At 46.2% G+C, this 27,930-nt stretch overlaps 1 protein-coding gene across 2 annotated transcripts in view; it reads right to left on the bottom strand.

The window, feature by feature from the left end:
• DGKG (diacylglycerol kinase gamma) overlaps nt 1–27,930 on the bottom strand; it is a 248,355-nt gene that overhangs the window by 54,719 nt on the left and 165,706 nt on the right. For both annotated transcript variants that reach the window (XM_049880842.1, XM_049880850.1), the window contains one exon: nt 6,451–6,541. In XM_049880842.1, coding sequence (XP_049736799.1) covers nt 6,451–6,541 — 91 coding nt within the window. The remainder of the gene's footprint in view (nt 1–6,450; nt 6,542–27,930) is intronic.

The raw sequence follows: 27,930 nt of genomic DNA, 5'->3' as shown, positions 1-27,930 counted from the left end.
AACTGCTAACCTTTTGGCTAGCAGCTGAACTCTTAACCACTACGCCACCAGGGCTCCACACGGAGCATGAAGGGACTGTGGAAAACTTTAGTCTTATCTGTAATATTTTATTTATTTGACTAAAAAAAAAAGACTCAAAGAAAATAAGATAAAATGTTGATAAACATCAATTCAGGGTGAGGGGGAAATGGGAGCCTTTGATATACCATTCTCAAGAGTTTTCTGTATGAAAAAAAAAAACTCAAAAGGAGAACCGATATGCAGAGATTCCCAAAATATACTGGATAGCGGATATTTTTAGATCAGCTTCCAAATTTGGACTCCCTTTTCCCCTGTATCGGGGTTGAAATTAGTGGAGCCGGCCAGCCTTTCCTTGGGAACATTGTTTTAAAGATTAGATTAAATATCTAGGAATCTTACAAGCTCGTATTTTTTTAGCCCACAAAATGAAAAATTTTTATAGTATGTAAAGTGAGGGCTCGTGTTGCAACCTGCCTGGTTTGCTCCACCTAACTCTGAAGAGTCTCAGAACCTCTGCAAAGTGATTGTGGGCCTGGGATGGGGGAGGGGAGGGGACTGACTCACTGTGTCCCTCCGTAACCCATCCCCCACCTGTTTATTCAGGTGAAATTAGGTTAGAATGACCACCCAGGGCTGCGATGGAGGGGAAGAGATGGCACCAGGAGAGGCTGCCTTAGACCAGGGATGGTGACAGGTTGGTGGAAGCGGGGCACAGGTGACAGGCTGGTTCCTTAATTAGAGTCAACAATAGTATATGGAGCACCCATGTTCCAGGAAGGGTGCTAACTTTCACAGGCCTTCGGAAGCAACTGAAGCTATAAATATATATATACACCTTGATATGTACTCCTAGCTGTTCTCCCCCTAATGAGACAGCACACTCCTCTCCACCCTGTATTCCCCGCGACCATTCAACCAGCTCCTGCCCCCTTTGCCTTCTCATCTCGCCTCCAGACAGAAGCTGCCCACATAGTCTCATGTGTCTACTTAAGCCAAGAAGCTCACTCCTTACCAGTATCATTTTCTGTCTTATAGTCTAGTCCAATCCCTGTTCGAAAAGTTGGCTTTGGGAATGGTTCCGGTCTTGGGTTAGCAGAGGGTCCTGGGACCATGGCCTCTGGGGTCCCTCTAGTCTCAGTCAGACCATTAAGTCTGGTCTTTTTACAAGACTATGGGGTCTGCATCCCACTGCTCTCCTGCTCCATCAGGGATTCTCTGTTGTGTTCCCTGTCAGGGCAGTCATCAGTGGTAGCTGGGCACCATCTAGTTCTGCTCTCAGGCTGATGTAGTTTCTGGTTTACATGCCCTTTCTGTCTCTTGGGCTCATATTTACCTTGTGTCTTTGGTGTCTTCTAACAATATTTTTTAATGCTCCCTTTTCAATAAACGTAAGTATCTCATACCTATTTTTAATATTAATCTGAGATGTCCAAATAAATAAAAGACTGCATAAAAACAGATCTGGCTGAGGTCTGGTTGACATCATGTCCTTTCTCTGAAATCAAGCTTGCAGCCCAGTTGACAAGAGGCAAGAGTGCACATCCCTACAGCAAACACGAGCTAGTTAATGGAGTACTCGCTTAACTGGTGCCAAGAAAACTGGCTCAGACGGGTTCTGGGGAGCCACACCTGGCTGACGGACTGCACCTGACCGAGCTTTTCAAGGGCCAGCACCACTCTGAAACTCCCCAGTACTCACGTAAATCTGGATTTGAAGCCTGACCTGACTGCTCACAGACTGTGGACCTCCAGTCAGCTTCACCTTTTCTCACTTCTGTCCCTTTCTCTGGAAAGGTGATTATGACACCTGCCACTTGGTACTGCTTTGAAGGCTGGGGCTAAGCACCTGGTGCCATTGCTAGTTACATAAAAAGAGCTGAAAGCTTTAATTAGAATAATAACCCTGGGAGGTAGGCCATCCTCCCTGTCCCCATTTTACGGGTGAGAAGGCTGAGGTTCAGACTCAGAAAATCCTAACTGTAGAATAGAGCTTATCCCCAGGTCTTGTAGGTCCGGGCCAGGGCCCACTCACTATGCTGCCCTGGCCAAGTGACTGCAAGTGACCAACAGCTCTGGCATTGCCTTCTCCCCTGCCTGAGTCACTGGGCCCTTAAAAAGCAGGGCCTGGGGGATCTGACTTAAACAGCTCCCTAGTAGCCCTCTGGTCCAGTTTCCTCAGTAGTAGTTAAATGAGTACTTTATTAACAAGCTTTGTGTGTGCTGTAGAGATAGGGAGGATTCCTTTTGTCAACTGGGATGTAAACCTCATTTCAGAGAAGGGACCCCGTCTCCTTCTTAATCAGCCACTGTTGTTGTTGGTTGCTATCGAGTTGATTCCAACTCATGGCAACCCCATAAGTCAACTGCCAACCTTTCAGCTAGTAGTTGAGTGCTTAGGTGGTGCAAATGGTTAAGTCCTTGACTGCCAGCTGAAAGGTTGGCCGTTTAAACCCACCCAGAGGTGCCTCAGAAGACAGGCCTGGCATCTGCTTCCAAAAGGTCACAGCCTTGAAAACCCTACGGAATCACCTTGAGGGCAATGGGCAATCAGCCACTAGCCTCAGACAAATGAGCTCTTTTCCTTGTGAGAAGCTTTTAATGGAGACCCGCCCTGCATAATCTCATTTTAGCTTTAAGTTTCGCTATCCAACTTTTTACCAAAGTGACCGAAAGCAAACAAAAACAAAAAGAAATTAACCCAGCTGTCTGCTCCCTGTGAGTCCTTTAGGGTTTTCCTTTTCCGCAAGTCATTGAACCTCTCAGCCTCAGTTTTCTCACCGGTAAAGTGGGGACAATAATATTTGCCCTTCGTCTCCTCTGGATCAAAGTAAAATGAGATGACGTGTGATAGAACCTTTTGTAAACTTGAAGGCAGTTTCCTCTCTGACCCTCTATTCTAGCCATCCAGCCTGAATCCATTCCTTCCTAAAACGAGAAGTATATTCTGTCTTCTGTTCTTTGCAAATCATTTGTCAACAGAGGCTCCCAGCTGCCTGAGCTGAAGTTGTGCACATGGCTAATATGCTTGGCTACTGATCAAAAGGTTGGAGGGTGGAGCCCGCCGAGAGGTGCCTTGGAAGAAAGTCCTGGTGATCTCCTTCTGAAAAATCAGCCATTGAAAACCCCAGAGAGCACAGTTCTCCTCTGACACACATTGGATCGCCTGGAGTTGGAGTTGACTCGGCAGCGATCAGAACTGGCACCTTCATTAAAGGAGGAAGAAACGTTGTATCCATGCTGAAGAATGTACTACGTTTCTAGTGCTTGCTCCGTGGCCGTTGTCCAGTTGGTTCTGACTCATAGCGACCCTACAGGACAGAGCAGAACTGCCCCATAGGGTTTCCAAAGAGCCGCTGGTGGACTCGAACTGCCGACGTTCTTAGTTAGCATCCGTAGCTCGCTGTAGCTCTCAACCACTGTGCCACTAGGTGAATCTTTATTTATTGAGTTCCAAGCCAAACTTGCTACAGAAGACCTGTAATCTTCTCTCTTACCAGTTAAAAAAAAAAATTTTTTTTTTTTTTTTTTTTTTTTTTACCAGCAATGAAATCTTGGTCAAGTTACTTAACATATCTTTGCCTCAGTTTTCTTATTTAAAAAATGTGATGGTAATACATGCCTCCCTGGGTCATTCTATCAAATGGAGACATGCTACGGTAGGCAGTCAAAAAATATGACTTTTTTCTTCTATCCCTTTTCACTTTTCTCAGTTTTCTGTTTATTCTTCTAAACCTGTGTGCCTCACCTTAACTAACCTAACCTAACCCATTGACGTCAAGTTGATTCCGACTCATAGCAACCCTATAGGACAGAGTAGAACTGCCCCACGGGGTTTCCAAGGAGCAGCTGGTGGATTTGAACTGTTGACCTTTTGGTTAGCAGCCAAACTCTTAACCACTGTACCACCAGGGGTCACCTTGCTTATCCATAAATGGGGGCCTGGTCTGCTTAGCTCACAGAGTGGTTGTGTGACTATGGAATAAAGGCTGTGGTAGGGCTTTGAAAACGGTAAAGTGTAGTATAAATAACTACAGGGTTCTTCTTAGGGTCCCTGACCTCAAGCTGTGGAGTCGGTTGCTGGTTCTCACAGGCCTGGGCTGTTGTCTGCTGTAGCCACATTATTAAAAAGTTACATAACCTAGCTTCTCTTACCTGCCCCCCTGATTTCTCACATATACCTGTGCTGTTCTGTAGCCCACCTTCTACCTGTCATGCACATACCTCACTCCTTCTTCTCTCAGTCCCCCTTCCCTATCCCCATGACGACACACTGGGCCATCCATACACTGTTCTCTGGATACAAAAATGGTGCCTGCCCTGATCCTGTGGGTTGTTAGAAGCCGCCTGTCACATGACCCTCCCCACCTCACCCTCATGAATAAGTACTCAAAAGACTCATTATGGGGAGATAAGGAAAACAGGAAGTGCTCCCGAAAGCTCCCCCCCAACCATCCCCAGAGCCAACAACCCCAAATCCTGCAGAGGCCCCTGGAGTCCTTAGCAACGAGCCACCAGCCCCCTCTGCGGCTGAGGAAGAGATGTCCATCTTGGTCCCAGAGGGGACTGTTGGGCACAGTCGGGCTCGGAGCCCAGAGGGCAGGCTGCAGAGGCCAGGGAGCTGGGCTGCTGTATTCTGGGCACCATTTCAAGGCCAGCTGCAGGGAGAACAAGCAGTCGCTGTGTGCCTGCAGCTGGCCGTGGTTAGGCCAGGGCTGTCCCTCACTCAGGGTGTATTTAAAGAGACCCCAGCAGGCGACTGTGCCAGCAGAAAAAATGCACACATATCTGCATTGGCCACACGCAGGGTCCCCCTCTCCAAGGCCTCCCCTTCCCCTTGCAGCTCCCAGGCAGCGTTTACATGTGAATAGAGGAGGGTGTCTCCTCTCACAGGTACAGGTGGTCACCACCCATGGACACATGCCTCAGGTTCCTGGGTCTCTCTGCCCTCTGCCCAAGCTGGCCAAAAGTTCAGAGGATTAGCTAGGATCCACGCCTCCCACCCTGGTGTCTCCGTAACCCAGCAACCGATGGGGAGAGGCAGTAGATGAGTCAAACAGAACCACACAGAACCTCTGGCTTTGTGTTTTGTTTGTAAAACTCCAAGCGAGCGGGCTGTGGCTGTTTTCCGGCAGGGAGTGGCGGGGCTTTCCCACACTGCTTCAGGCCAAACGCTCCTCCTCAAGGGGATACCCGGCCCCACGTGACTCCGAGAGGCGGTTCCGAGACAAAGCTGGTGGGCCAGGAGGGGCCCATCCTGGCTAAGCACGCTGGCTGCCTCTTTACTTGTTTTGTTCAAGTGAAAACCAGGTGACAGGACTGAAACCCATAGGAAGCTACGAACTATGGGCAAGTGAACCGAACTGAAGAGCCTGAGGTCCTGCAGAGCGGAGGCAGGGCTGGTCTGCATATTAGTTTGGGCTTTCAGGTGGCCAGGCACCAAGAGAAATTCTTATAGCCATGAGAGGACTCGATGAAAGCAAACAGCAGAAGCCAGCTGAGGGGGTGGGAAGTGGGCAGTTTATCAATCAGGGAAGGGAAGCCCACAGGCAAACTCTCTCAGGCAGGCTGCTACAAGTGCCGGAAGACTTAGTCAAACAAGAGTGCCCTACAGGACTGGTGACCTGATTTCTGGGTGCACAGTGAAAATGCTGGGCCTCTTGTTCAAAAGTTAACAACAATTTCAAGATGGTGACAGCAGATCGCAAAACCAAGCATGGACCGTTCTGGGCATGGGGCCCCTGCGACTGCACAGGCCACACACCAATGAAGCCAGCCCTGGGTACTTATGAGTCATCTCTTGGAAGCAGCTGTGAAAACAGAAGGGATGATCTGGGGATGTCTGGACACCTCTGGCCCTAACTCACATGCCCCCACCCCTGCTGCCCTGTGGCCACCAGTCCCCAGACTTTTACCAGGCTTGGGACATTGACTATACCCCAACAGCAGCTCCTTTCCCTAACACTGATGGCAGCTAAGTTGTCCCCTCTCTGAGAATGGGAAATAGCAAGGAGCCCTAGTGGCATAGTGGTTAAGAGTTGAGCTGCTAACCAAAAGGTTGGCAGTTCAAATCCACCAGCTGGTCCTTAGAAACCCTATGGAGCAGTTCTACTCTGTCCTATAGAGTCCCTGTGAGTCGGAATCCACTCGGAGGCAATGGGGTTTTTTTTGGCAGTGCAAGAAGGGGTGAGGAAAGGAATGGACCGTGGAGCTGGCCTCTGGGTTCTGGAATCCTGAGACTCTCTGGGCAGGCCAAGAAAGGCAGGTCCAGCAATTGGAGACTTCTGAGGGCAGTGTAGAGGTGCTTGGGAACAGGATGGAGTTACAATGAATGGGCTCTGCTCTTGGTCACTCTTAAAGACTGAAAGCATATGTGATAGTCCAGGAGCAGAGCCAAAGTCCAGGAGGTACTCTCCCCACTTGGTAACTTACCTCCAGCTCTATGTGGTCATGGAGTTTCTTGCAGGTGGCAGCAAAAGTCTCCGAGGTGCCGAACTCAAAGTACCACAGCTTGTTCTTCATCCTGGACCATGAAGCAGAGAGATGGCTCAATATCTGAACAGGCAGTTCCCGGATTACGAACAACTGACTTATGGACAACTTGTACTTACCCATTAACGTTACGTAAATTAGACCTCACTTTGAAACCACTGAACCAACCCCTACTCGCAACAAATTCTTCATCACAATCACCTTCACTTGCTGCATGTGCAGCTTTGAATTCAGTGAAAAGTCTTCGAGCCTTTCTTGTACTCACCAAAGCAAAAACTCACTGCCATCTAGTCGATTTTGACTCATAGCAAACCTACTGGACAGATTAGAACTACCCCATAGGGTTTCCAAGGCTGTAAATCTTTACAGAAGCAGACCGCCACATTTTCTCCTGAGGAGCAGCTGGTGGGTTTGAACTGCCAACCTCTTGGTTAGCAGCCAAATGCTTTAACCACTGTGCCACCAGGGTTCTTGCACTAAAGTAAGGCTAAATAAGAGCTGTATGTACCTGTCATGGATTGAACTGTGTTTCCTCCAAATATTTATTAACTTGGCTAGGCCACGATTCCCAGTATTGTGTGACTGTCCACCATTTTGTTATCTGATGTTATTTTCCTATGTGTTGTAAATCCTATCTGGATGATGTTAATGAGGTGAAATTAGTGGCAGTTATGTTAATGAGGCAGGACTCAATCTACAAGATTAGGTTGTATCCTTAGCCAATTTCTTTTAAGATATATAAAGAGAGAAGCAAGCAGAGAGACAGAGAGACCTCATACTACCGGAGGCATAGCATATTCTTTGAACCTGGGGTTCCTGTGCTGAGAAGCTCCTTGACCAGGGGAAGAATGATGACAAGGAGTTTCCCCCAGAGCTGAGAGATAAAGAAAGCCTTCCCCTGGAGGTCTTACCCTGAATTCAATTTTCTAGACTCCTAGACTGTGAGAGAATAAATTTCTCTTTGTTAATGCCATCCACTTATTGTATTTTTGTTACAGCAGTACTAGATAACTAAGACAGTACCTGTTCTGACTTACCTACAAATTTGACTTAAGGACACAGGAACTGATCTCATTTGTAAACCGAGGACTGCCTGTACTTGAAATGATCATGTGGAATGGGTAAGCTGTTTGGACTAAGAAGTCCAAGACCTCATCATTCCCCAATTTTTACATTTTCAGCATTTGTTAATCAACATGTCAACACTCTCCCTTTTCTACTTTGGGTTCCCTATTACCAGCTTTCCTGTCCCCTCCTGCCTTCTAGTCCTTGCCCCTGGGCTGGTGTGCCTCTTTAGTCTTGTTTTGTTTTATGGGCCTGTCTAATCTTTGGCTGAAGGGTGAACCTCAGGATGGACTCTATTACTGAGCTAAAAGGGTGTCCGGGTGCCATCTCTTGGGGTTTTTCCAGTCTCTGTCCGGCCAGTAAGTCTGGTCTTTTTTTGTGAGTTAAAATTTTGTTCTATATTTTTCTCCAGCTCTGCCTGGGACCCTGTATTGTGATCCCTATTAGAACAGTCAGTGGTGGTAGCCAGGCACCATCTCATTGTACTAGACTCGGTATAGTGGAGGCGGTGGTAGCTGTGGTCCATTAGTCCTTTGGATAAATCTTTCCCTTGTGTCTTTAGTTTTCTTCATTCTCCCTTGCTCCCAAAGGGATGAGACCAGTGGAGTATCTTAGAGGGCCACTCACAGGCTTTTAAGACCCCAGATGCTACTCACCAAAGTAGAATGTAGAACATTTTCTTTATAAACTATGTTATACCAATTGAGCTAGATTTTCCCTGAGATCATGGAGGGATGGAAATTTTAATCAACTGTTCTTGCTAAGAACTTAGAGAAAAGCCCATTCTTTTCACTGACGTTATGCCTATCCTGGGTGGACTGCCAACTGCTCTCTGAATGTCCTGATCAGAGCAGGAGAAAGAATCTGAATCAAGGGAAAAGCCCATGAAAAATTAACCAAGGTGCACATGGCAGCATGGTCTGGCCATTGCCCTTTCTACTATTGAAGATAACAGAGGGCCTTCAGGCCAAGCCCTGTCTCGGGTATATGGTTAGCACACAAAGGAAAGATTACTCAGCCTTTTGACACTTAAGACTTCCAGGGGCAGAGGAGGGATAGATCCACACTAAAGCAGCCAAAATATGTGCTGCTTTTGTCTATGATCTGATTTGGGGGTGGGGTGGGGTGGGGTGGGCACAGCATGGAGAGAATTAGACACAGATTTGCAGACAAGTTGGAAAGGAGAAAAAGAGTGAGTTGTTTGGTGGCAGTGTTTTTTTTCCCCCCTCTCCCAATTGCATTTGCTTAGGCCATGACAATCCTTAATCTAGGGGTTGTTGTTGTTGTTAGGTGCGGTCGAGTTGGATCCGACTCATAGCAACCCCACGTACAACAGAATGAAACACTGCCCCATCCTGCGCCATCCTCACAATCATTGCTATGCTTGAACCCATTGTTGAAGCCACTGTGTCAATCCATCTCATTGAGGGTCCTTCTCTTTTTCGCTGACGTTCTACTTTATCAAGCATTATGTCAGCCATGTCATATTTGCTTCAAAGTTAGAGCTCACTGTTTTGAACTGTAAAAATTTTTCAACATTTTCCTACGGTGAAAAAAAAATTAATCAATGGGGTCCCCATGTAGCTGGGCTTTGTAAGGTCAGATGGTGTGTCCCAACACTTGGTCATTTTGATCAGATAGTCCCACCAGGAAGTGTCTCTGAAGGTATGCTCTTCCTTCCAACCCAGTTGTCACCCTATTATCAGAGGGTGGCTGAGAGAAGAGACACCTGTCCAGTTTACAAGCTGACAGATTTTGCTGAGAAAGTATTAAGTGGATCACATTCCTCATGGCACTCAGGAGAGAGGAAGCCACCTTGCAAGTTGCTGGCCCTTCCTCCTCAGATACGTGAGCCTGGAGGAGAGGGGGACTCCTCAGAGGGAAGAGGGCTCTTGTTTTTTTCCCTGATTTTCATTTTAGTCCATGAGCAGATGACTCTTTGGAATGAGAAACAAGGCTTTTTAGTATTTCTCAAAGAGTTTACCTAGAACCTGATGATGAGACTGCACTCTTCCACTGTATGAACATTTCTAAGACTTAGTTGGTTAGGAGGAATCCTTGGATACTGCAAATGGTTAATGCATTCTGGAGGTTAGAGTGCACCCAGAGGTGCCTTGGAAGACAGATCTGGTGATCTACTTCCAGAAAATCAACCACTGAAAACCATACAGGACACAATCCTACTCTGACACACATGGGGTCATCATGAGTCAGTGTCGACTCAACGGCAACTGATGGAATTAGCTAGGAAGTGGGCTTTCTGCGTCTTGGTATGCGTGAAAATAAATGACAGATGAAGAAGGCAAGAATAAGAAAAGTCTAAGGAATTATGCTCCCTGAAGGAAATTAGCAGAACTGGGCATGCTTTAACAAGACCAGAGCTTCTCAGTCAGTATATATGCCTGAGATATCAATTCCCTTAGCCTTCAGGGTGGGCAGGTGAGGTCTGGGGCAGCCTGAACGCCCAGCGCCACTGCAAGCCTTCTCATCTGTTATCCTCAAGTGTTAAACAAATGTTTCTATGTTCCACACGTGCCATGATGTCGAAAACTGATGGGAGGCGTTGTTCTAGATTAGTGGTTCTCTGTATGCACAGCCATGTGCACACAAATCATCTGGGGATTTTGTTAAAAATGAAGACTCTGCATTTTCTAACAAGTTGCTGATGCTTCTGGTCCTGGGACCACACTTTGAATCATGAGGGTCTGGAGGCTACGTCAGTAGTTCTTGAACATTGCTGTCGCTGCTACATGCCATCGAGTTGATTCCAACTCATAGTGACCCTATGGGACAGAGTAGAATGGCCCCATAGGATTTCCAAGGAGCACCCGGTAGATTCGAACCTTTTGGTTAGCAGCCTAAGCTCTTAACTACTGCACCACCGGGGCTCCTCTCAAACATTAGTATTCTTAAGAATTACCTGGGGAATGTGATTAAAATGCTGCTTCCTGGGCTTCAATCTCTAGAGATTCTGTATGATAGTTGTGTGATGGGGCCCAGGAATCTGCATTTTTATGAGTGCCCAGATGGTCATTATGCAGGTAGTCAGTGGCTAGGACTTGGAGAAACATTGCTATAGACTCTGATGAAATGACAACAATGGAAGAGGACAGAGCCAGTTAAACCTGAAGGAAAGGGTTCCCCAAGGAGGAGGGAATGAGGGTCAGTGACTTTCAATAGTCAATGATGGCAAAAGACCAAGAAATGGGAAAAACAGATTGTCATAAATGTCAAGGTTGAGCATTCCTCCAGGCATTCATTCCGGAAGCAAGAGCATCACTGTAGCTAGGAGACCTGCATTATGATTCCATTCCAAATATCACTGTTGGTCTGAATCATGACATTTGAAAGTTATTGCCAGGAGATTTAGAGTTTTAATAAAAACTTCCGGAAGCCACAAGCTATTTTTGCCCAGAAATGGCTCTTCTGATGATCTAATAAGGTTAAGAGGTCATGGTTAGGTCAATACTGCAGAATGACTGAGAGGGCTGAGCCAGCTTCTCATCCATTGCTGGCTGAGTGTCCACTGTTGATTGTGTAACCATTGGCAAGTTATTCAACCTTTTGAAGCCTCAGTTTCCTCATCTGTAAAATGGGGGTAATAAAAAAATCTATTTCAAAGTGTAGTTGAGAAGTTTAAATGAGATGATTGTAAAGCACTTCACACAATGCTTAGTGCATAGTAAGCTCACCAAGAATGTTAGCTATTTATTACCTGTAATTATTTCAGTATTTTACATTGGCATAATTGGATAATATAGTAAGGCAAAAGATTGTGTCGTATAGCTATAAAAGCCCGTTGCCATCGAGTCGATTCCAACTCATAGCGACCCTATAGGACATAGCAGAACTGCCCCATAGGGTTTCTAAGGACTGCCTGGTGGATTCAAACTGCCAACTTTTTGGTTAGCAGCCATAGATAGCGCTTAACCACTGTACCACGAGGGTTTCCTGTATAGCTATAGACATTATATCTTCAGATTTTTCTGGAATAGAAAAATGTGTGGTCATATTTGTCAAATGATGTGTCTTGAATTTTGGTTAAAAAACATTTTGCCTGTATGCCTAATCTAGGAGAATTTTTCCAGAGTCATAAGCTACACTCTAATCCTTGGTTAATTATCTTGAGCAGTCAGACTCCTGGTCAAAGATGTGATGTTGATTGTGAATGTGCTTCTGAGAAAGCACATGTTTGGTGCAAGACAAAAGTACTTATCAATTCAGCAAACATTCATTGAGCAGCACTATATGCCAGGGACTGGATGGGGTTTTAATAGGTACAATAAAGAACACAACCCAGCACTCCGAGCCAGGCATCCTGGAAAGGACAGACAAGGAAAGAGGTCACAGTACGGTTGTTTAAGCACTAGAAGCACACAGGAGGAGTGGAGCCAGGGGTGCTCAGAGAAAGTGTCCTAGAGGGGCGATGCCAGGGGTGAGTTCTGAAGGATGTGGAAGGGAAACAGAGAAGAGCATTCCAGGCAGAGGAAGAAGTAGGGGAATGGGACAGGGCAAAAGAGAGCATAGCACTGCTGGAGAGGACACAGGACTCCAGGTGGGGCTGACTAGCGATGCTGTTGTGATGGTGGAAGCAGTAGTGACCTGACCAGATTTGCGGTTTTAAAGATCACTCTGTTCCAAGTGTGGAGAGTGGAATGGAAGGGGTAGGTATACATCCGAGGCTTGCAGCCTAGTTTGGGGGTAGTATAGAAATCCAGGAGAAAATTGGGAAGGGCCTGAACAAAGGTAATGACAGTGGAGTTTGGGAAAAGAGAAAAGATTCACAAACTAAAATTCAGGAGGTGGAATCAATGGGGCTGGTTTGTTGTGGGAAGTGAGTGAGAAAAAGAAATCAAGGTGACTCCCAGGTGTTTGTCTTAGACAGCCTGACAGACGGCAGGTGCCATTCCCTGACAGAGAGTCACAGGAGGTCAATTCTCCAGTGGCAGTCTTCTTTGTGACTGAAGGACATCGCTTTTGTTTCTTCGTCCATCCGTCCGTCCGTCTGTCCGTCCGTCCGTCTGTCCGTCCGTCCGTCCATCCATCCATCCATCCACTGAACATCTATTAAGCCCTACTGTTGGCTAGGCAAAGAATCTGGGTGGCACATGCGATTTGCCATCAGCTCCTAACTGAAAGATTGGTGGTTGGAACCCGCTCAATGGCTCTACAGAAGAAAAGGCCTGGGCAATCTGCTTCTATAAAGATTATAGCCAAGAAAACCCTATGGAGCAGTTCTACTCTGTGACACATCGAGTCACCATAAGTCTGGGCCAACTTAACAACAACTAACAACAATAAAATGGGCCTGTGTAGGGCCTGGAGATAAGTGACAAAGAAGAGAGGCAGGATCTCTGGCCTCACAGAGCTTACATACTTTTAACAGCTTCACCAAGACTAACATTTGACCCATAGGAAATGATGTGCTCAAAATCTAACAACTTCTACTTCTCTAACTCAGGGACTTTTTGGTTAGACATGAATGCATTCCACTTCCACAGCCTTTTTTGGCTTCGTACTCTGCTAAACATTTTACATACATGATTGCTTCCAATTCTCAGAAGAACCCAATGAGCTCGATAGTATTGCCAGAAATAAAGAAATTAAGACTTTGAGAGGATAAATACCGGGGCTAAAGTCTCAGAGCTAGTGAGCAGGTGGGCGGGGTGGGGGTGGGCAGCTAAGCCCTGACTTTCTGACCCCAGAGCCTGTGTTTTGCCACCATGCTCTCCCACTTGGGCATGCATTTTGGTAGTCATATGCTGTGTGCTGTGGTGTGGCGTGCTCTTTATTTATTATCCTTACTAGATTGCCGTGGTTTTCCTTTGCCAGAAGTTGTGAAATGGATGCACCTGGGGGATGGGGTGTTGATGGTTGCATCACATCCTAGGAAATACTGCCTGATGAAGAGTGTCCACCTCTTCCCGCTCCCAGTGGCCAGGGCAGTTGTAGGAGTCTCAATCAATGTATCACAGGAATCTCCTGGTCTGGCATCTGCAGAGCCTCAGGTAGTTAGGGAGCCTGGAATTGACCGTTGGCAAAGCCAGGTGCCTCCCAGGACACCCTGCACCTCTTCTCTTAGCTCGCACTGGGATGGGGCAGAGGCCCTGCCTTCGAACCATACCCAACACAGAGCGGGACAGGGAAGGCTTGGTGCCATTCTCAGGAGACAAATACAAATTACCCTTCAGATACTTTTCCCTTCAGGTTCAAGGTGGGCCATTTTTAGCCACTCGTGATAAGAGAGGGCAGTGTGGCCTCAGGCAGAAAGCCCAGAACGGAATTAAGGCACCCTAGGTTGAAATTGTGGCTTTGCCCCTATGGGCAGTATAGCTTTGATCAAGTTACTTGACTTTTCTGAGCCTTATTACTCACAAGATTGGCTAATAGTTAACTCACAGAGCATTATAAAGATTAAAAGAAATAACACGTGCAAAATCACGAGAACAGCTCTGATCCTCTATACTCATAGACCCTAATCCTCTATGCTCATTACAAGTTTGTTGACTGAATGTTGTTGGTAGCCTGTCAACAATCGAAGCACTCTTTTTCTATAGGTCATTTATCTGGTTACTCAGAAAAGCAGCCATTAGCCTTTATTTGAAGTAATACAAAGGAGAAGGATTATTGGTTGCCTCTGTCCCAGGCAAAAAATTGGTTGAAGGAACAAAGGCAAGCAGTACACGGATAGGTACAGAGAAGGAAGAGACTGCTATTGGGATAAAGGATGATCAGGTAAAGATGGTTCCAGGGGCCTGCATGGTTGAAATCTGGGCCATTAGTGGTGGGCCTGTGCTGGGGGCAGGCGTTGGGCCAAGAGGCAGAAGAGGAGATAAGACAAAACCTTCCTTTGTATGTGTTCCGGTATTCTTGCCAAAGAGTCCACTGGTAGGCTGGGTTCCCTGCAGGTTACTGGCTGTCCCTTCTCAGCTGTTACGGGATCAAGAAGAGATTCCAGCTCTCGTCGCATACCAAGACACCAGGGAAGCTGCAGTCTGGATTCCTTCGGCTCTGTCTACACTGTCAGAGCAGATCTATGTAGCATGGAGTGATGACAGGTTATTTGGTGATTTGGAAGTAGACAAAGACTTTCTGTGTCATGTATGTCCCAGATTGAAGTGAACTCTCTTCGTCTTCATCTTCCTTTTCCATCTCTACCGCCACCATCACCAGTGCCAACACTATCACCTCTACCAACATCTTTCCAAAGGTTTTGTTTTGGTAAATAACTGTGGGCACATGGCGCCCACTGTCCCTGCCAACCAGAAAGCCTGAACACCAATGATCCTTCTTCTCTTTTGAAGATGTCTCATCGTTTGCTTTACTCTTAGCTCTTGTTGGAGGACAGATTGATTTCACCTTTGGTTGTACAAGAACATAGCCTCTGGACTCTGAAAGGCCAGGGTTCATGCCTGGCTCTGCCATTTATTGGCTGGACACATTACTTAAGTTCTTTGAAGCTTTATTTCCTTTTCTACAAAGTGGGAATACTAATCTCCACCCAACAAAAGTGTTGTGTTGTGGCAAATTAAAGCAGCAGGCAGGTATTCAGTGCATGGAAAGTGCTCAGATGCTGTTCTTTCTTGTTGCTAGGAGACACAGTCACTGGAAAAGTCATCCCACGAACGCTGCAGGGGTAGGGGCAGGAGTGGTGTGGGGTCTATCACAGGCAGCCAAGACTTTTTGAAGAAAATAAAACTAACAATGTTTTAATGGCTTCTGGAATGCTTTTTCTGCATCTCTCTTCCTGAGTTTTCTTTGGCCTGTCATTTCTTTCCCTCTCATAATCACCTTTCAGTTGGAGATGACTAATCCTTAACCAGTTGCCCTGACCCTGATTTCCAGGTCCAGAAATTCACTTAGATCCACTATCAGGCTGTCAACTGCCCAGGTGCACCCATTCTGGGCTCCAAGAGACTCACAGCAACCTGGAGGAATGGCAAATAACACTAGTGAAGCCAGGGATGGGCTGTATTTCTGGGTTCCTTTAATTTCTCCTGGTTTACAAGAAAATAACACTGATTGCAAACTAGTTGGTCAAAACTTTTCATTTGACAGACGAGGGAGAAAAGGAGACAATTAAAAATGTTCTTTCATATTTGTCAGCAACTTAGGGCTGAAATCCAGTCATCATCCTGACAGCTATAAATAGCCTGTTTTCAAGGATGTCCACAAGCAAACCAGGCTGGCTGCTGTGGATTTTTGCCTGGAGAGGCAACTCATTTAACTTTCTACCCTGTCTCTACCTCCACCCCCTGGTGGCCCTTTTCTGAGATTCTAGGAAGTTTTAAGGGCAATGGACTTTTGAAGTTATCAAAACATGAAAACATTTTGGGGGGGGCTTAGAAGTCTACACAGAGCACGCTATAGTTATTTCTATAAATAAATGCCCTTGAAGTGAAGATCTGCCTTTTTGTGGTTTGGACTTTGATAATCAGGCTCCTTGAGCGGCTCATGACTCGAATAATTAGTTGGACCTTCTGTGTCAGCCAGATTAGGGTAGGAGGCCTGATGAAGCAGATGCTACCCCAGGAATAAAGAGAAACGAAGTTCTGCTACAGGCTGAGGCGTGGACGAACCTTGAAAACACTATGATAAGTGAATAAGTCAGACATAAAAGGACAAATATTGTGTGATCCTATTATATGAAACATCAAGAATGGGCAAATGCATACAGACCAAAATAGATTAGTGGTTACTAGGGGTTGGGGGTTGGGGTGACAGATGGATGAGGAGTTATTTAATGGGTACTGAGATTCTGTTCGGTGTGATGAAAACGTTTTGGAAATCAATAGTGCACCAGAAAGTCTTGTGCAATCAACGGTGGCACATTATGGATGTAATTAAGTCACTGAACTGTACACTTCAAAATGATTAAAATGGAAAATTTATGTTATATTTATTTGATCACAATAAAATAAAATAAAATAAAACCCTTTACAGAGCAAACCAAAAACCAAAATAAAACCCCCAAATCCCAGATGCTACCCCTAAGATGGTGTTCTGTGTTGTGTTGAGGAGGGGCAGGAGGATACGGTGGAGGCTGCACTGGGCCCGCCGGCAGAAGCCCAGCCTTCCAGCCCCAGGCTTCATATACACCAGCCATGTGACACCAGGAAAGCACCAGGATCTCCAGCCCTTGGCTTCCTCATCTGTACAATGAAGGCCTTGGACCATGTGATTCCTAAGACTTCTCCAAGCTCCCTGAACAACCTGAGAGAACACACTACAGGATGGGCTGGGGGGACCCATGTGCTCTACAACTGCCGCCATATTGGAATGCAGGCCCAAGTGTTGCCAGAACTGCCATTTTTTCAAGAGAAGCCAGAAACACGTAGTTCCCTGTAAAATCTCCCCATTTTTAAGAGTTGCAAAGTGGTTCAACTTTTAAAGAAAACACCGGATAGGCCAAAAAATACATATCCAGGGAAAGTATTTTTCCTGAGGGCTATACCTTTTTTTTTTTTTTAGAGCCATTTCTGTATGTTTATTATAAATTTTCATATAGTTCATTTCAATTTAAAAACACACAACAAAATTAATCTCTTTTAATACCCCTTTGGGCTTGCTGAGTTATCAGTGGTATTGTTGTGACTGCCATTGAAAATGGAAGGAGCCCTGGTGGTGCAATGGTTAAGCGCTCTGCTGCTAACTGGAGGGTTGGTGGTTTGAACCCACCTAGCAGCTCCGAGGGAGAAAAGACTGGCAATCTGCTCCCCTGAAGATTACAGCCTAGGAAACCCTGTGGGACTGTTGTACTCTGTACACATGGGGTTCCCACAAGTGAAAACTGACTCCACGGCAGCTGACAACAACCGTGAAAATAGTAAACTAGTTTCAGGTGAGCAAAATCGAACAGGTGTAACAGACACCACTATTGCTCTACTCTTTGCCACTGAGTCGATTCTGACTCGTAGCGACCCTATAGGATAGGGTAGGACGGCCATATAGGGTTTCCAAGAAGCGACTGGTGGATTCCAACTGTCAACCTCTTGGTTAGAAACTGAGCTCTCAGCTACTGTGCCACCAGGGATCCATAATTAAAACCAAACAAACCCGTTGCCGTTGAGTCGATTCTGACTCATAGCAACCCTATAGGATAGAGTAGAGCTGCCTCATAGGGTTTCTAAGGAGTGGCTGGTGGATTCGAACTGCCAACCTTTTGGTTAGCATCCTAGCTCTTAACCACTGCAACACCAGGGCTCAAGAGACACACAGAAAGGGCAAATGTAACTACAGATAGAGCTGAATTATAATTGAATGACGAATGATGATAAGATTGAGAATGATTTTATCTGTTAACATTTTACATTGTTTGAATCCTAAGCGCCTTGGGAAGTTTCTTAGCAACTGTGTTAACCAAAGTTTAGATCAAGAGCTCAAAAAAAAACAAAAAAAAATATGCCAAGCCAGATGGACATGGTTCTAAGGCCAGGATGTCGGGTCCTGCAAGGGCCCCCTGGCCATCATGGCACAGGTGGTACAGGGGCCATCTGTGCCCCCACACGGCCAGCTGCCCTGGCCCATCAGAGAGCTTGTCACCACATCTAATCCACTCTTCATGCTGTCCTGTTCTCACTGCTCCCTGGAACTGGCACTCAGTGGCCCTCAGGCACGGAGCTGTGGACAGAATAATCTTTTTCAAGAGGGGGCAGTGGCCCCTTTGGTTCAAGGGAAAGCGAACACCCAGCAATCAGGAAGGAGGTTTTATAAAGAGCTGTTCTTGTTCTCTGAATGTGACTCTTGTGCCTGCCCTTCCTGCCAACAGATTTGTCTTGGCTCCGTGTGTTTTCAGCTTCAAGGGGCAAGGTATTCCCTGGCTTTCTTCCATACTTGGGACAAGCCTGGTTTTCATGGCACTCAGAAAAAGCTAGAGTGGTGAACGATGGGAAGACTGGAGTCCAGAGACCAGGAGGAGAGAGAGGGAGGCAGATATGTGAGGAACAAGAGAGAGAGGAGAGCTCACAAAGAGGTGGTGGAAACAAAAACCTAAATGGCCAAGAAAGGAAGCAGAAACTTGACTAGGATGTCTTTTTCTGCGTAAATGCGGAACTTTCTTACTACTTTATGAATTCACTTCATAAGTCATTTTCAAGTGTGTAAAAAGTTACTTGCAAAGTCATAGGTGACAGACTGTCTGCATTTCAGGGGCCTTCAGGGTCCAGTGTTCCCAGCTAGGGGATCACAGGTCCCAGGGTATGGAGGCCTATGAGTTGCTCCAACATTTCTTAATGTGGAATAGTATTTGTGTATTTAATCATAATAAATGCTGCATAAAAAAAAAAAACTAGGCTGATAGTTATTGTTTTCGATTTTGATGCGCAATGGAATTAAATTAATTACGTTGATTACTTCTTGCTGATCAGAGCACTGATCGGTGAATGGATGTCACTGAATAATAAAAATAGGAAAATGAATTATTACTTAGAACAGCCTTATGGATGACAAAAATCTTATTCAATATGGCACCCATAGGGGGGTGTGAAACTCAATAAAAAGAGCGTTCTATAGTCAAAGGTGGAGGCAGGTGGCGCAATGGTTAAAAGCTTGGCTGCTAACCAAAAGGTCGGCAGTTCAAATCCTTGGAAACCCTATGGGGCAGTTCTGCTCTGTCCTGTAGGGTTGCTATAAGTCAGAATCGACTCAGTGACAACAGGTATAATAAAAAGGTGAGGAACTGCCTCTCCACATCAGGGCTGGGTGGTTGCTCTCTTCTCGGCCATGGCAGCCTCCTCATGGTAGAGATTAGAAAACTGAGTTTAGTCCCCAGTGATGCAGCGGGAGGCAGAGAACTGGAATTCGAACCCCAGCTCCTGACTTCCAGTCCTCACCCCTGACCTTTCCATTCTCCCTGGCTCCTGTTGCTATGTCCCAGAGGCACCTGAGAGAAACGGAAAAGTCACTAGCTCCAGGGCCACAGGAGCTAGTGACTGCAAAGCTGCAGGCCATTCTAGTTCATGCTTGAGGGCTGGATTTGCCCACGTCTGCTACCCAGTCCATGGGCATGGCCACAGATGCCAGCTCCAGGTTGGCTGGCTCTGGTTGCTCGGGACACTGTGGTACTTTCATGCCACTGAGTTTGTTGTCCAGGCCTCTCTAGTGGTCTCTGTCTCCATTTCTGCCCCAAAGTAACCAAGGGTCAAACCATATGCTGCAGGCCCAGAGAAGCCTCTCCACCCCTTCAAGGGCAAATGCAGCTCCTAAGATTCTACTCCCTCTGACCAGTGATGCTTCTCTTCCAGAACAAGTTTGTTGCCATGGACTGGGGACACATTCTCCTTTGATAACCAAAAAACAAACGCGTTGCCGTCGGGTTGATTCCTTTGGTAGGCTGTCCGAAATCATGTCCGGGCACATGACAATAACTCCTTCTAAGGGCAAGACTACAGGCATGAGGCCTGTCAAAGCCTGAAACTGGATGCCTCCTTCACCCACCACCATTGCAGCTCATGGGGATTCATGTGTGCACGTATGGTACACACAGGCCCCAACAAGAAGGCCCATCTGTCACGCGTGATCTGTTATACCACCCCTGCTCACAGACACTGCCTCTCTGAGGCCATGGGGTCTCTGAGATGTCTCGGCAGTCTCCAGAAACTGCCTCAGTGATGTGAATGCCACCACACGGTGCTGGGAGAGACGCTCAGGGGAGACAGCCGGTGAGGCAGCTAAGCTGGGGAGGCCATCTTGTCAGGTTTCCCTCTCCTGAGGGCCTGAGTCACCAGGGTACTTTTCCACTTAGTATTTGTCCTTGCCAGGAGAAAACAGCACCTTTTCCCACCGCACCCCCCAAAAAAAGAAAATTTAAAAACAAAACCCCCAAAATCCTCACAGAGTTTCGCTGCTGCTTAGCAATTGTCTCTCCCTTTGAAGATTTATTTGGGGAAATAAATTCCCCTCAGGCAGATTTGGTGGAGGCTAGAGGGCAGGGAATCAACTTGCTCTCACCAGGGAATCGACTTGCTCTCACCAGGTGTCAGAGAGCGAAGTCAAACGGTGGGACAAAAAGACATCCTGTGCCTGGAGGGGAAGGGGGGAGGCGGAGAGGGCTGTGTGTTTCTGAGCTTTCGTAATGATTAAACCTGTTGCCACTGAGTGAATCCCGACTCATGGTGACCCTATAGACAGAGTAGAATTGCCCCATAGGGTTTCCAAGGCTGAAATCTTTAAGGAAGCAGACTGCTATGTCTTTCTCCTGGGGAGTAGCTGGTGGGTTCAAACTGCTGACTTTCCGGTTAGCAGCTGAGCGCTTAACCACTATACCACCAGGGCTCCTTTCTGTAGTGATTACTCAGTTCCTTTGTAGCTTTTTGGTTCTGGACGATGCTTCACCAGCAGTCACACATTCACTGACCCAGAAGCTGGTATTGGAAGAGGGTGGGGCAGCCAAGGCACAGGTGGGTGAAGGCGGCTGATTAGAACATAAACCCTGGAAGCCTAGAGAAGGAAGCCCCCTTTCCTGGAATTGAGCCTCTTCCTGGGTTTTGACCATCTATGGCTAGAATCAGGGACTGCCGGGGGGCCGAAGCAGATGCTGGATGCAGGTCCACACTTGCACCTCCGTGTAAATGCAGGTGGCCCAGGACAGCAACAGTGACACTTCCCCCCTCCTCTAGCTCATCCCCCACCATCCCCAGGTGCTGGGAAAAATCTCAGTTCCCACTTATCAAATGTTTACTGTGTGCCACGAACTACACTGGCTGCTTTATACACCAAAAACCATAACCCAAACCCGCTGCTGTAGTGTCGATTCTGACTCATAGCAACCTTGTAGGACAGAGCAGAACTGTCCCACAGGGTTTCCAAGGAGTGCCTGGTGGACTTGAACTGCTGACCTTTTGGCTAGGAGCTGAACGCTTAACCACTGCACCACCAGGGCTCCTTTATGCACCAAAGAGCGCCCTCATTTGACCCTTACATCTGCCTGGTCAGTCCTGCAGTTATTTTGTTGACGCATTTAGGACTGTTGTTCCCTGGCAAATGCAAAGCTGAGCAGGAATGAAATCACTGCGTCTGAGAGGGTGCAGGCTGAAGGAGCCTGCTCTCAGCTCTCTCTCCTACAACCGGCCTTTCTGAGAATGAGGCAGTATCCGATTTATGGCAGCGTCTATGACAGGCCAGCTTACATACGTGTGTTGATTAAGCCAGTCGTTTGTAACTCCAAGCACTTTTCCTCATAGGAAACAATGTTATGTTGACAATGGGTTCCTAGGCAAACCACAAACGCTATTTGACCCATTATGCACTTGGCTGCCAATCAAAAGGTTGGACGTTCGAGTCCGCCCAGAGGCAGTGGCATCACTAGGGTTGGTGGACCTCCATGGGCCTCCTCCCATACCAGACCACACAGAATCCTTAGTAATGTTTTTTGTACTAATGTTACTTGCAAATCGTAATGCCCGTATATCACTCCTTGTTTTGCTTTAATTACTACTTCATGTTCAAAAAAGCTATTGATATAGGTTCACAAATACTAATTACCACAATATTGTAGCTAAAACACCAGAAAATTTGACACAATTGGGGACTAGAAAAACACTGGCAGCAAAGAAAACAACATCACGTGCTTGTAGCGCGTGCAGACAAAACTACATGATTCGAAACATCATCATAACTGGGTGATAATGGCAACTCTGACCAGCGCATTAGAAGGTACAAAAAGTAAATTAGCATGGAGTTTTAGCCTTGTTGGTATATGGATACGTGTAAGCTGGGCTTATGAAAAATGTTTTTGTTGTTATAACTAACTACTGGGATATTTTTTATAAAAAATAAATTTCTGTTGAAACGCTGTACAAAAATTTTGGTGTCACCCCTCTGACAGTGTCACTCAGTGTGGCCTGCACCCCCCTGCACCCACTTATGGGCACCACTGCCCAGAGGCACCTTGGAAGAAACGCCTGTCGATCTACTTCAGAAAAATCAGTCATTGAAAATCCTTTGGAGCACAGTTCTCTGATACATATGGGGTCGCCAAGAGTCAGAATCAACTTGACAGCAACTAGTTTGGTTTTGGTTTGGTACCCAAAAGACAACGTCTAGTTTTGGAGACAGCTTGGTAGAGCTGAAAGAGTTCTGGGTAGAAGCCAGATAGGTCTGGGTTAAAACCACAGTTCAGTGACTATGTCCTTGGGCAATTCATGTAGTCTTTGTATCTTAGTTTCTTCATCTCTGAATTGGGATAACCCTGCAGGGATTGCTGGGAACACTAACTGAAAATGTATATATGGGTCACAGGCTATGCACTCAAATAACATGCAATAGAATTCCATAGCCATGTATAAAACTGGCTTTGTGGCCTCATGGATTCTGAGTTTCAACTTGAAATATAAGTGAGACCTCTCTTCTGTTAGAGCTGGATTGGAGACCTTTGCTTTCCTCAACTTCCTGGATAAGAAATGTGGAGGCTTCTGCACGCTAAAATCCATGATGGTGATCCCGAAGCCTGGGCTGGAGTTCTCATTAGGCTGAAGTCTCAGGATGGGGCTGAAGAGGTCCGAGAAAAAAGTGAGAAGTAGCAGAAGCAGGAGCCCTGGTGGCACAGTGGTTAAGCATTCAGCTGCTAACTAAAAGGTCTGCAGTTTGAATCCACCAGCTGCTCCTTAGAAACTCTACGGGGCAGTTCTACTCTCTCCTGTAGGGTTGCCGTGAGTTGGAATTGACTCAATGGCAGTGGGTCTGGTTTTTTGTTTTTCATTTTAGCAGAGGTAGAGAGGGTAGCAAAGGGTGCACACTTAAGTATGCATCACATTTATTTCTTTTGCTGTCATAAAACTCCAAGGTGATCTGGTTACTTCCTCCTAAGTTTCCCGAGCTTTCCACACCATCTACCAGTTAGATGCCGTTTGGTCAGAATCGGAGCTGATGAATGGTGCAAATGGTTAATGCGCTCAGCTGCTAACCAAAAGGTTGGAAGTTCAAGCCCATCCAGAGGCACTTTGATAGAAAGACTTCTCCATCTACTTCCAAAAAAATCAGCCACTGGAAATCATATGGAGCACAGCTCTACTCTGACACACGTGGGGTTGCCATGAGTCTGACTCAACTTGAAGTCTGCTGGTACTGGTGGGTCAGAATTAGGTCCGGAGTGAGTAGTTTCCTCCTTGCTTCCCCAACCTTTTAAGTCATGAAACTGTCAGCAGGGCAAGTAAAAAATTCATTAGATGGGACAGAAGCCTGGATAAATACTCCCTTCCCATCCCTGTTCTTTCTCTTGTGCCGTGCCAGTTTTAAAAATCTCAAACAGGAAAGTATCAGCTACAGCCTCACTCTGCCAGCAAAACTCTCTCTATTTCACCTTTCTCAAAGTCACACCCATATGCTCTCAGATTTGCTCCCACTCTGAGGTTGGTGACTTCTCATACTTGTGTATCCACTCCTGACACCATTTCAGTACCTGCGGTGGTACACCTTAACTTGTCAGCCCCACCCAGCATTGTGCTCTGGCTGTGTGTTCTCCCCTACAATCAGTGCCCTCCCGGTCAGGTTCGTCTGCTCATGAACGTGTCTTGTTCAGTCTTCCCCTCTCACTGCGGAGCTGGCAGACCCATCCCAGTCCCAGCTGTAGGAGGCCCCTCCACTCCCCGCTGCCAGTTTCTCTGGAGAGCTGCTTGGCACCCCCTCTCTGCCATGGCTCTTCTTTCTAGCTCACACCTGCTGCCCTTCCATGGGCTGTGGTTTTAGAGTTTCACTGGAACATTCTAGTTTATCCCCCCTTAATTCTCATTTTAAAGCTCTCCCGTTTAGTCTTCAAGTCTCTGGCCAAAAAATTACTCTTAGTTTATGGGACAAGTTCCCGATTCCTTGCCAGGGACTCTTGTTCCAGCATCAAAATCCATGGTCCAAGTGAGGAGTAAGTCATTTGGACAAGCCAGGTGGCCATGGTTTTCTCCGTTCTCCTCCCTGCTGGCATCTTTAGGTGTCAGAACAAACCCCTGCCCCTCCAGGGTGATGCTTGTTAGCAAGGTTAATAAGATACAATTCTGGGACGACCTCCCTCCTCAGGAAGTCAGGGAGCATGATGTAGTAGGGTATTTATTAGCAGGTTAAAAAGATACCATTAGTCACATAGGCTGGGGTATAAAATAGTTGGGAGAGTCAGTTGTCTGAGTCTCCTCAGCTGTGGTGCAGGTGGGGCACACATAGCATAAGCTTACCGTCCACCTAAGTGGACCTCCCTGGCCAAGGGCAGGCCAGCAGTAGGTAGGGTCCCATTTAAGGCCCTTACCCATGGCACTAAGTGGGGTATGCATGGAAGAGTCAGCATCTCTGACCAGAGAACTTTTGAGCCAGGGAGGCTGCTCATTATGGAATTTCTGTGTTTGTACGTTGTCTGGTTCTTGTAAGTAATAAAAGCTACTTCCTGTGTGCTAACATGTGTTCAGGTCCTGATTGGAGGGACATGATGTTTAGGGAGCCATCCATATTAGTTATTATTGCCCTCTTTCCAATGGCCTCCTGGCCACCTGTAAGTCAGGTACAACCTGTGAGCCACACTCAGATTCAGAGTGTTGTCTTACAGTTACTTAGACGCCTTGTCCTCCAGTCCAGAGGACAGTTCTTGGGGTCAGCTACAGAGCAGATCTATACTCCCCATATGTGCTTGTTTCTTCTAAAGTAGGACTCGTGGCTGAAGAAGAGACAACAGCATTGCAGCTGCCCCACATCCTTTAGTTTCCTACCCAAGATGCCAGAGTCGCTGGAGATATTCACCATGATTCTTCCAGTTATGTTATTCGCACCCACGCCCATAGGCAGAAGAGGAAAAGCAGTCTCTACGTTTTATGAGTCCACACTCTCCTTTTTGTCTCCCATGTAGAGGTTTTTGCCAATGTGAATTCAGCAAATTATTGGTCTCATAAGATGCTCGGGGGTGGGAGATTCTGTGGTCAACTAAATCTGGGAAACTATATACTTTCTTCTGCTTTTGCATGGTCTTCATAGGTTAGAATCTGTATTAAAGACTCTACAAAATAGTACAGAGAAAAATCTGTATAACTGGGAATTTTCCATGTGTGTCTGATGATTGGCCCCTCCTCCCTTCTCCTGTGAACTTCCTATTAGAAGGAAGAGGGATTGCAGTTAACCAATGCTACTTTAATTCATGCTCAAAGATTGCAACCTGGGTAGCTACCTCACAGACTCTCATTCAACACCAGGATGAGTCTGTTGACTGCTCTACTCCCCCATCTCCAGAACGTCCCAATCTATCCTCCCTGGGGAGAGCCTCACAGTTTTTTTTTTTTTTTTTTTCCCCAAATAGGTGTTGGGCACTTCTTCTTGATCTCCACGGTGTATCTATTTATTCATCAGACTCTGGCTTTGCTTTATGTTCTCTTTGACTTCTTGAGTTTCTTTTCTTTCTGGATTATTTCTTCAATGATGTCTAGCAAAGCTTCATCAATGCAGATACAACTGAGCTCCTGAGTTTTCCTACAGTCCATTCGTTCTCTCCTTTGGTAGGGGAATGGTTTGCAGTTGCAGCACCCATACTTTGTGACCACCTTGAGCAAGAAAAACAAGTGGTTGGTCCCCATCACATCCCTAGCAGTATATTTCCTGGGCATCAAGGTGACAACCTGGGGGCCCAAGAATCTGATGGGGCCTGGAAATGTGTTTTTTTGGCTAGCACGGTGGTTTTTAAAATTGGAAAATCTTGCGTACATATCAGGAGCCCAGCTTCTCCTGAGAAATCAGGCATGTCAATACCAGATTGCTTTCCAATCTGGCATCAGTTGCCTGGAGCTGAGGACTGGCTGCTCCCCTTTGACAGGGGAGTATGCTCTCCAGTTTGCTGGGGTCCCCACCACTCCCTAATGCCTCACACCCAGCCACTTCCCTCATTTACATTAACTTCCTGCCTTCTGCAGGCATTTAGATTTGTGGCCCCTAAAACAGACCTTCGCAGTTTCCTCTCAGAATTTTCCTGGAAGCTGCCTGGAAAGTGTCTCCCCCATTTCCTTCCCAATCTGATCCTTTTCATCTGGCCTGCTGGTACCATTGGTCATAAGTCCTAATATGTGTGTATGTGTCTGATCTCAAGCGCTGACCGGCTAAAATCTGAAGCTGTTGACGTTTGCAAAGATCATGTGCATAAAGACAAAGTATATCTCAAATCCATTTCTCCTGGGGGAAAAATATTCTTAGTTGCTGTGTGTTTATAAGTCAAGAAACAACATGGTATATCAACTATGCAGAAATCATGGAATACTGAGTAGCTTTTCCTTTAACTAGTGGACAAGTAGCTTAAGCTAATGTTTACCTTTCCCCTGAATTTTCTAATTGGCACAAATGAATGATTATGTTGAACGTTAACACTGCACTACCAAGCCTTGATTATTAAAGGACAGATTATCTAGTTAGGGGATTGTCCAGTTCCTCAAGTCTTTTCTTTTTTTCTAGCCGACTGACTTAAAAAGAAAAAAAAAAAAAAATTTTTTTTTCTACTGTTGATTATTTCATTTTTCTTTAGTACACTTGTCGCCTGGTGGGTGGGGAAATGATTATAAACACAAATTATGAACCAGACCATCAGCCCAAATTGGAGGGCATCTTGCACATGTCTGCAGAGACCCTGACGATGAGCAACCTCCATCCCTCTGCCGACCCGAGTTAAGGAACAAGGTGGTTACAGAAGAGGAAAGGTAGAAGCTGATGGATTAGAATGATCTGTGTTGACAGGTCCAACAGAAGTTTCACTAAGACTTACAGAGGAGCCCTAGTGACACAGCGGTTAACAGCTCCGCTGCTAACCAAAAAGCTGCTCCTCGGAAACCCTCTGGGGTGTTCCAGTCTGTCCTAGAGGTCGCTATGAGTCAGAATTGACTTGACGACAACCAGTTTTAAGACTTACAGTTGGGATTTTAATTTATCCAGGAGTTTCCCACCACCTCTTACCCTGTGGTAACCCAAACTGGAGAGATTATGGACACACTTGTAGCTCATTGAGTTCAAAGGCAAGGTAAGGCACTTGGCTTGATGGGCATTTTGAAAGGCTCTCCAAAAAGGCCCACTTTCAGCATGAAAGAGACTCTTCATTCAACAGAGTAGAAAATGTCTTGTTACTAGACAGTGAGGAATTTCAGCCCAAGTGTAGGTTCAGTAAACACAAACATTCAACCTTTATGTAAGTTCTTGACGCTTTAGCAATTTGAGGGTATAAGTACATTTTGGGGATAAGGAGAGCCCTTCTCTGATTGAAGAGCATTAGAGTATCGGGAAAATGCTTTCTGAGTACAATGTGAAGTGGTAAGGCCAAAAAAAAAAATTAAACACTCTGACAATCTTTAAAGGAGAGATCCGACGGCCTCCTAAGAGGGGTGTTTACACAGGGAGTCTTATACTAGGAAAGAAGCT

Source organism: Elephas maximus, chromosome 1 (assembly GCF_024166365.1).
Source record: "Elephas maximus indicus isolate mEleMax1 chromosome 1, mEleMax1 primary haplotype, whole genome shotgun sequence".
In the NCBI taxonomy this organism is placed as follows: Eukaryota; Metazoa; Chordata; class Mammalia; order Proboscidea; family Elephantidae; genus Elephas; species Elephas maximus.
This window is presented reverse-complemented; position numbering and strand designations above follow the sequence as displayed.